The sequence below is a fragment of the Lipotes vexillifer genome, unplaced genomic scaffold, assembly GCF_000442215.2.
Source record: "Lipotes vexillifer unplaced genomic scaffold, Lipotes_vexillifer_v1.1 scaffold689, whole genome shotgun sequence".
Lineage (NCBI taxonomy): Eukaryota > Metazoa > Chordata > Mammalia > Artiodactyla > Lipotidae > Lipotes > Lipotes vexillifer.
Window position 1 is genome coordinate 1,422,330 of NW_006772359.1, and position 9,325 is coordinate 1,431,654.

Sequence of the window (9,325 nt, forward strand, 5' to 3'; positions counted from 1 at the left end):
CCGGGCACAGGAAGAGCTGGGAGGCCCGAGCCGTCCCAGCGTGCCCCGCGCGGCGTGGACTCGGGCAGCTGCCGCCATCCCGCTGGCGAGGTGGAGAGAGAGGCCCGCCCGCTTGCCGGTCGGGCCAGTGTGGGCTAGTGCGTGAGGGCGCGGGGGGCCGTGTCAGCGAGACGCAGACGCCACCGCCAAACGGACATGTTGGAGCCCAGGGCCGCCGCCGCCTCTTTTTCCTCATCCTCCGAACGGGACTGAGAGGGGGCCCGCCACCCCGCCGCCTCTGCCTGTGCCTCGGCCGCCCGCCCCGCCGCCTCGGCCGCAGCCTCTTCCTGCCCGGCCTCCAGCTCCGCAGCTCATCGCCTCCGCCCGCCCCTCAGGCCCGGCCGGTTCCCCGGCCCCGCTCCGCCGCGGCGCGAGGTCTATGTGACCGGCGGGCCCGGAGCAGCCGCCGCCGCAGCGCGAACATGGACGCCGTCAACGCCTTCAACCAAGAGGTAAGGGGTGCTTGGAACAGGAGGGTGCCGGGCCTGCCGGGGAGTCGGGGCGTCGTTTCTCCTGCCGCCGGAGGTTTAAAGCTTAGGTCGGGGTGGGGACGCTTCCTGCCCCGGTTCCGGGGCGGCGGGGCCTGCGCGGAGCGGCCTGTGGCCCGGGGAGGTCGCGGCGGCCGCGGGAGCCGACCCCACACCCCTCCCCCACCTCCCACTCCCGGGCGGCGACCTCGGGCTGCCCCTCTCGCCCCCTTCCGGCCTCCTCCAGCCCGCGTCGGCGCCTCTAACTTCGCCCCCTTTCAGGTCCGGGTGCTCTCGCTCTCTGCCCCCAGCCCCGTATTGGCTTCGCGGTACCGGGAGCCCGTAAGGGGCTAAGAAAGAAGCGCGGGCGGGCGTAGGGGGCGGGGGGAGCCGTAGCATCTGCTGGTCGCAGGGCTGGCGGAGCGGCGGCCTCGGCTCTCCTGTTGCTCGGGCCGCGGCGCGACAGCGGCTGGACTCTGATCCCGGGTCGGGGAGGAGTTGGAGAGGGTGTTATCCCTCTCCCCCGGGATTCCTACACTTGGGAAATGGGCTTAATAAACGGGGCTCCTTATCTTACCGAGTCGTGAACCCAACCCTCTTATGGGCTCTGTGGCCCCAACGTGACACCTAAAAAGTTGAATGGGAGGGAGGAGTATTCGCTCCGCCTTAGACCGCTAGAATGCCGGCTTTGGCCTCCAGTCCCCCACCCTCGCACCCTTCTCGCGGTAGTTAATCCTCGGCTCCCTTCTTTGGGAACATTTACATGTGAAAACCTCCCAAAACCGGGAACAAAGCTGCCTGCCGCCCTAAAGCTCTCTAGTTGTATCTCCAAACATTCCAGGTGCTGTTTTTGAAGCGTAGAGTACACACATTTCTGTTTTTCAGAATCGATTTGAGGGGAGAGGTCTTGACCATTGATGATTTAAAATGTAGTTACAGAATGGAAACAATTGTCATGTGTTGAGTTGGATTATCTTCCTTTTCCAAATACTAAAGATAAACCCAGCACTGAAGAAGTCAGATGTAGTAGTGTGGTGCTAGATGTCTTGGGACAGCGTTAAAAACTTGCTGCATCTCACAGTGAGATTTTTGTAGTTTCACTTGTGACAGAATTAGGGTGCAGTAACTTTCACTTTGCAGTGCTATAGTATCGTACCCTCCACTAACACTGCAGTTAGCACCGTTTATTGCTTTATCAGTTATCCTAGAAATGATTTGTCTTCAGCTGATGGATACATAACATGTCTTAACTGCAGAAGTTGGACAGTGTCTTGTAAAGTTCAGTATTGATTATTTTCAAAATGATGAAATAGTATTTCCTGATTTTTGATGGCTAGAGAATTTGTGATAATGCCCCAAAGATTTCAGGGTTGGAAGTTGACTTTGTTTCCTTAAGGCAAAATACACTGGAATGTTGGCTTCATGAGGGCAGGGAGTTTCTGTTCTTTGCTTTCTCCCCCCCAGCATAGCACATGGTTGGCAAATGCTTGTTGAATGAATGAGAATTTATACAAATGGTACAATTTTTTAGAAGATAAGTACATTTCTTTCTCACGATAAAAACTTTTTGAATGGTTTTAACGAACAAAGAGGAGGGTTTTTAGTGTATTCTTAAGATCAGAAGTATTTAATTCTGATTGAGACATTATGGAAGTTCACATTAAGCACATTATTAAGCGAAATGTCTTATGTTAATTCTGGAAAAATGTCATCAGTAGTTTTTACTTTGAAAACCAAAATTAGGAATGATACTCCTTGAAAAAGGAAAATGGTATTTTAACCTTTTTAAATGTACAAAATGAGAATTTTCTTATCATTGGTCATTTTCCTCTTTAAATAATTTCTATTTCCATTCCTAGTCTTTATCACTGCAAATTGCATTATGTTAGGTGTATGTTACCAATTCCAACTCTCTTCTGCCAGACTTTCTTCCCAAAACACTTTTTTCTGGAGAAAATGGTCTGACTTTAAAATCCATCTCCTTGTGCCTGCCTGATAGTAGTGCTTCTCAGTTAATTCCCCCCATTCATGAAATGTTATTGATTAGTTCAAATCTGTAACTTCAAATCTCCCAAATCTTCATTTTGCAAACTTTTGAGAACCTGCTTAGCTGTAAAGCTGTGTCCTTAATACGATGGCACTACTACTGAGGACCTCTGTCCCATAGGAGCCTAAACTAATAGAGGACACAAAACTTAGGCAAGTAGCTTTAATATGGGATAGAGTGGCTTCCTTTGGGGCCCTTGTAGAGTACTGTGGGATGGCCGTGGGGGATTAGACTCCGGCGGAGGAGAAAGTGTCAGTCTCAGGATTTCCGAAGGTGTTGGAAAAGTAATTCAGAGGCTACAGTGGTGAGAAATAAGGAACAGTAGTTTGACTCCTGAGACTACTGGAAAGTAAGAATCATTAAGGTATCAATAATTTTGGGTCTGACAAGTTTTACATTTCTAATGTGTTTGAATTCCTTTTTTTTTTCTCCAGGTCGTGGATAAATTGAAGGTTTTAAGTAGTGGAGTGATAATCAAAATACTGCTTGATTTGTAGTATATATTGGAGAAGGCAGAGGTCTGGAGAAATTTGGTGGGTTGGGGACTGAGGTAGGAGAAGCAAGTAGAATCTGAACTTGGCATGTCTGTAGAGGGAGTAGAGAGGAGGGGAAGGATGTGGACCAGAAGAATCCATGGACTTGACATCTGGTAGGTTTAGAAGCACCTTTTGCCCCACATTCTGAGTGCTGGGAGGGGGGGATGCTGTTAACATGACAGACAGTCATCAAAAGTATATTTAGTGGATGGGAAAATATGCTCGATTTTGAACAGCTTGAGTTTGAGTGGAACAGTCATGTAGAAATTTTTGGCAAGCAGTTGGTCATGTAGGACTCAAACTTGGAAGCAAGAGTTAGAGGGAGACATCAGGGAGTCACTCTCAGATGTGCCCTAGAGAAAATTGAGAGGGGGAGACAAAGGAATTAATATTTAATAAGCATCTATATAGCATGTCAGTCACTTTATATATACATATCTAAGTTAATACTCCTACAACCTTGCGTAGACATCCATTTTTAGGTGAGAAAACAGATTTTCAAAGAAGTTGAATAATAATTCTCTCAAGGGCATACTACTAGTTAATGGCAGAGCTGAGATTTGAATACAGATGGTCCCCTCTTAATTGCTGCCTGAAGATAATATTTTATATAATACCAGGGGAGTGGTCACAGGTTATGACTTAAGTAAGAAAAAGGCCACAAAATTCTTTGAGGGTAATGGAATCTGTAGTTTAAAGTTGAATGGTGATAGGAGAGATAAGGAAATAAGAGGTAGCAAATGTAAAGTAGTTGGGGTTTTTGTTTGTTTTTGTTGTTGTTGTTTTAGAAGTTTGGTTGTGAGGTATTCCCAGGGAAAAGTTCCTTCAAGGATGAAGGGAAGGAAGAATAATTAACAGTGTAGTAGGCACTGGTGCTAGCCCTTTGGTATGTTTATATAGTGTGTATACATAAAGTCTTAACCTAAGTAAGTGGTGTTCAAGCCCTGGTCTCTATTAGATGGGCATAGAAGTTAAAGCATGTTGAGGGAGGGAGTGTGCAAAAAAAAAAAAAAAGCATAGTTTAAAGCAGCTAGAGGGATTGGTTAACTTAGAGTAAAATTGTGGATGAGAGGAAGGGGACAGATCTGAGGCACAGGTAAAAAAAGGTCAGTATATCTGTGATAAGAGAGGAAGGAAGATTAAAAAAAGCCAAGGTTATTAAAGGCATTTTGACAGGACTTTTATGACAAGACACTGTGTTAAGTGTTGTAAAAGATGGAAAGATGAGTAAAAAAATCAGTGATACTTAATTGTGTTCTACTGTGTTTATATACACTCCTTAATATGAAGGTTTTGGTAGTTCATAAGTTTGTTGAATGGATAAAGGTTATAGATAGGATTTTTTAAATCTGTAGATTGCATTTTTAGCCTTTAATCAGTCTTCGCTAAATCCAAAAGAAGAGCTCTTCCCTCTCCCTCACTTTTTTTTTTTTTTTTGGCAACATCTGATTTTAAGATGTTTAAAGTACAAAAAAAGTGCAGAGAATATAACAAGAATTGACAGTTGTTATCTATGTGTTTTTAATTTTAAAATAAAGTATTATAAAGTCCTTCTTTCCTCCCATCCCCTCTATCCCCCCCAGTCAGAAGCAATCAAGTAATGAATTTAGTATAATATCAATCTCTGTGGTCCTTAAACAGTATAATATTCTATATTTTGGTATACATGAGTAGTATATTGTACATATTCCGCAATGCGTTTTTGCTTAAACATTATTAATACTGTATATTAAGATTTAGTTCTTTCTGACTGCTGTGTAATATGCTATTATTTGAATAGACCGTATTTTATTTATCTGGTTCCCCAGTTGATGAACATTTGTTTCTCATTTGTTACTGACAAACACTGCAGTGAACTTTCTTAATCATGTCTCTTTGTGGAAGAGTTTCTCTAGGACAGCTGTTCTCAAACTTTGGAGTTTGGCTCCTTTAAACTCTTAAAAGTTAAGGACCACCGAGAGCTTTTGTATCTATGGGTTATATCTTGATATTTACCATATCAGAAATTTAAGCTGAGAAACACATTTATTAAAGATAATGTACCTATTGCATGTTAACATAAATAACATTTCTAATGAAAAATAACATTTCCAAAACAAAAAAAATTAGAAGAGTGACATGGTTTTATATTTTCGCAAATCTCATTTAAACTTACGTTTAATAAAACTTGAATTCTTGTATATACTTTTTCATTCAGTCTCTTGCATCAGGTAGCCTCTGGAAAACTGCTGTATACTTGTGAGAAAATGAATGAAAAGGGCAAGAAATGTCTTAGTATTGATATGAAAACAGTTTTTACCTCACAGACCACTGAAAGGAACTCAGACACCCTCTTCCCCACACCACTCCCCACAACCCCCAGGATCCTGGAGTTACTTTGTGAGGACTACTGTATCGAGGTGTGGTATGCATATAATGCTACTTTGAATTGCAGGAAGAAAATATGAGTGCTTTTATATTTGTGTTTATCTTTAAAATCAGACAAATTAAACTTTATGAGTAATTTTAATACATGAATTGACTTTGCTGCTCTTATTCACTTGGGCTGTCAGTCTTGAATCATGTTACTCTGAAGGAAGAATTGAGTTCCACATCTCATTGGGGAGCCTGCCACTCTTCCTATTCCCACTGGAAATTGTTCTGTATGAACTATTGTATATTTTACCTATTGATTACTAGGCATGAATGTCTTCTAGAATTTAGGTCATATGATGAGTATTGTATGTAAAGCATTTTTTTTAACCTGTAATGTCAGTCTGGTTGCTTTTTGATCATTCCTTTCTTCTTTGAGAAGTCTGTCTAAAGAAGTGGACAGAGATTTGAAACACGGTTCTTTCTGTGTGGAAGAGATGTAGAGGACCAGGGCAACAGAAGTAAAATTGGAGGTTTCTCTTGACTCATTTGACAATGTCACGCTGTTAATCACAGGAGTTGGGATACTAAAAGTTATAGTTTTGTTCCTCTGCTCTTTCTTGACTCAGAGAATTGCTTATCTCTGACAACAGTAGAGGTCTGGCTTTATGGTGAGTGGAATAAAGCTGGCTCTTCAGAGCTTTCTGTAGCAGGATTTATCACTGATGTTCTTGTTGAAAATATTCCTCTCCCTAGTCTCTCATTTTGTTTAGTATTTTGTTTCAGAAAAATGTGTGGACATATGATAAGGAACTGATTCAGAGAAAAATTGGAGTAATGGAAAAGTTGGCTTGTAAAACAATTCAGGAGATAAAAGTACCTAATAAAAAGTTGATAAAATGGTAGTTGGTTTTTGTATGTGTATGTTTTGTTTGTTTTGTGGGAGTTTTTTGTTTTGTTTTTGGCTGGGTTGGGTCTTTGTTGCTGTGCACGGGCTTCTCTTGTTGTGGAGCACGGGCTCTAGGCACCCGGGCTTCAGCAGTTGTGGCACACGGGCTTAGGTGCTCTGTGGCATGTGGGATCTTCCTGCACCAGGCCTCGAACCCGTGTCCCCTGCATTAGCAGGCAGAATCTTAACCACTGCGCCACCAGGGAAGTCCCTGTATGTGTATGTTTTTGTGGGAGTGTTTTTTTGTTTACCAGGTACAAATTGTAGGTTGCTGTCCTCTGACATGGAGCCCAAGTGAATATAATTCACTTAATCATTACAGGAAACTTTTTTTTTTTTTTGCGGTACGCGGGCCTCTCACTGTTGTGGCCTCTCCCGTTGCGGAGCACAGGCTCCAGACGCACAGGCTCAGCGGCCATGGCTCACGGGCCCAGCCGCTCCGCGCCATGTGGGATCTTCCCGGACCGGGGCACGAACCCGTGTCCTCTGCAGCGGAAGGCGGACTCTCAACCACTGCGCCACCAGGGAAGCCCAGGAAACTTTTTTTGAGATATAGTCGATTAACAATATTGTGTTAGTTTCAGGTGTGCAGCATAGATTCTGGTTTTTTGCAGATTATATTCCATTATATGTTGTTATATTATTACAAAATATTGGGTATCTCTGTGCTATACAGTAAATCCTTGTTGCTTATCTGTTTTATATACAGTAATTTGTATCTGTTAATCCTATATGCCCCTCCTCCTTTTTGGTAACCATAAGCTTGTTTTCTGTGTCTGGGAGTCTGTTTCTGTTTTGTACATAGATTCATTGTATTATTTTTTAGATTCCATATATTAGTGATATCATATAGTACTTGTCTTTCTCTGACTTATTTCACTAAACGTTCTCTAGTTTCATCCACGTTGCTGCAAATGGTAATATTTCAATTTTTATGGCTGAGTAATATTCAGTTGTGTATATATACCACATTTTCTTTATCCGTGCACCTGTTGATGGGCACTTAAGTTGCTTCCGCATCTTGGCTATTGTAAATAGTGCTGGTATCGAACGCTGGGGTGCATGTATCTTCGAATTAGAATTTTTGTTTTTTCTGGATATATACCCAGGAATAGAATTGCTGAATCATGTGGTAGTTCTAATTTAGTTTTTTAGGGAACTTCCATACTGTTTTCCATAGTGGCTGCACCAATTTACATTCCTACGAACAGTGTAGGAGAGATCCCTTTTCCCCATACCCTCTCCAGCACTTATTATTTGTAGACTTTGATGATGGCCGTTCTGACCCATGTGAGGTGATACCTCATTGTCATTTTGATTTGCATTTCTCTAGTATTTAGCGATGTTGAGCATCTTTTCATGTGCCTGTTAGCCATCTATCTGTGTGTCTTTGAAAAAATGTCTGTTTAAGTCTTCTGCCCATTTTTGGTTTGGGTTTGGTTTTTTGATATTGAGTTGTATGACAGGTTACTTTTCTACAGATGTCTGCCTGCATTTAAAACTCATTTCAGGTACACCTTGATAACATGATAGGAAGAAAGTTGTTAACATAAATGATGAACTTTTAGTGTTAATTGATAACATTTGTTGAGATAATATGTAGAATCTTTTTTTGTTTGTTTTAGCATACGTCAGAGCAACAGCATGCAGATTTAATAATAAGCCTAAAACAAGCTACGCTATGTTATCAGGTAGTATATAGGATAAGCAGCTTAGCTATTAACAGTTGAAGTTTTGGTAGAGTTGGTAATAGTTAAATTTGTATTAGGCCTTACTAAGGTCTGTTGAGAGCTTAGTCTTGAAGAGACATGTCTACATTTCTGTGTTAATAGTAAGTGTAATTAAAATGTACTGTCATGATTTTTTTTTGAGAACTAGAAGGTTGCTCAAACAGTATTGTAATTTATTATGCTCCAGTCACCTTGATCCTTTTCAATATTTGCATGGTTTGTCGATTACTTTTTATTGTGTTATAGTTAGAGCTCTTTATTGGTGCTTGTGAATTCGTGGATAAATACATAGAAACTTTGATAATACTGATGAAGCGTTGTACAGGTTAGTAGTGAATTCAGCAAGAAATCCAGTGAAACTCTGGAGTTAAGAATTAGAAGCCAAGCCACTATGGAGAACAGTATGGAGGTTCCTTAAAAAACTAAAAATAGGACTACTGTATGACCCAGCAGTCCCACTACTGGGCATATACCGTGAGAAAAACATAGTTCAAAAAGAGTCATGTGGGCCTCCCCGGTGGCGCAGTGGTTGAGAGTCCGCCTGCCGATTCAGGGGACACGGGTTCATGCCCCGGTCCGGGAAGATCCCACATGCCGCGGAGCGGCTGGGCCCGTGAGCCATGGCCGCTGAGCCTGCGCATCCGGAGCCTGTGCTCCGCAACGGGAGAGGCCACAACAGTGAGAGCCCCGCATACAGGAAAAAAAAAAAAAAAGTCATGTACCACAATGTTCATTGCAGCCCCATTTACAATAGCCAGGACATGGAAGCAACCTAAGTGTCCATCGACAGATGAATGGATAAAGAAGATGTGGCACATATATACAATGGAATATTTCTCAGCCATAAAAAGAAATAAAATTGAGTTATTTGTAGTGAGGTGGATGGACCTAGAGTCTGTCATACAGAGTGAAGTAAGTCAGAAAGAGAAAAATAAATACTGTATGCTAACACATATATATGGAATCTGAAAAAAAAAAAAAGGTTATGAAGAACCTAGGGGCAGGGCAGGAATAAAGATGCAGACATAGAGAATGGACTTGAGGACACGGGGAGGGGGAAGGGTAAGCTGGGACGAAGTGAGAGAGTGGCAAGGACATGTATACACTACCAAATGTAAAATAGATAGCTAGTGGGAATCAGCCGCATAGCACAGGGAGATCAGCTCAGTGCTTTGTGACCACCTAGAGGGGTGGGATAGGGAGGG

General features: G+C 42.6%; 1 protein-coding gene across 1 annotated transcript in view; it reads left to right on the forward strand.

The window, feature by feature from the left end:
* Positions 1-9,325, forward strand: part of SCAF4 (SR-related CTD associated factor 4) — a 189,662-nt gene that overhangs the window by 133,541 nt on the left and 46,796 nt on the right. Inside the window, 1 exon segment of the mRNA XM_007447430.1 lies at positions 11-848. Coding sequence (XP_007447492.1) covers positions 11-848 — 838 coding nt within the window.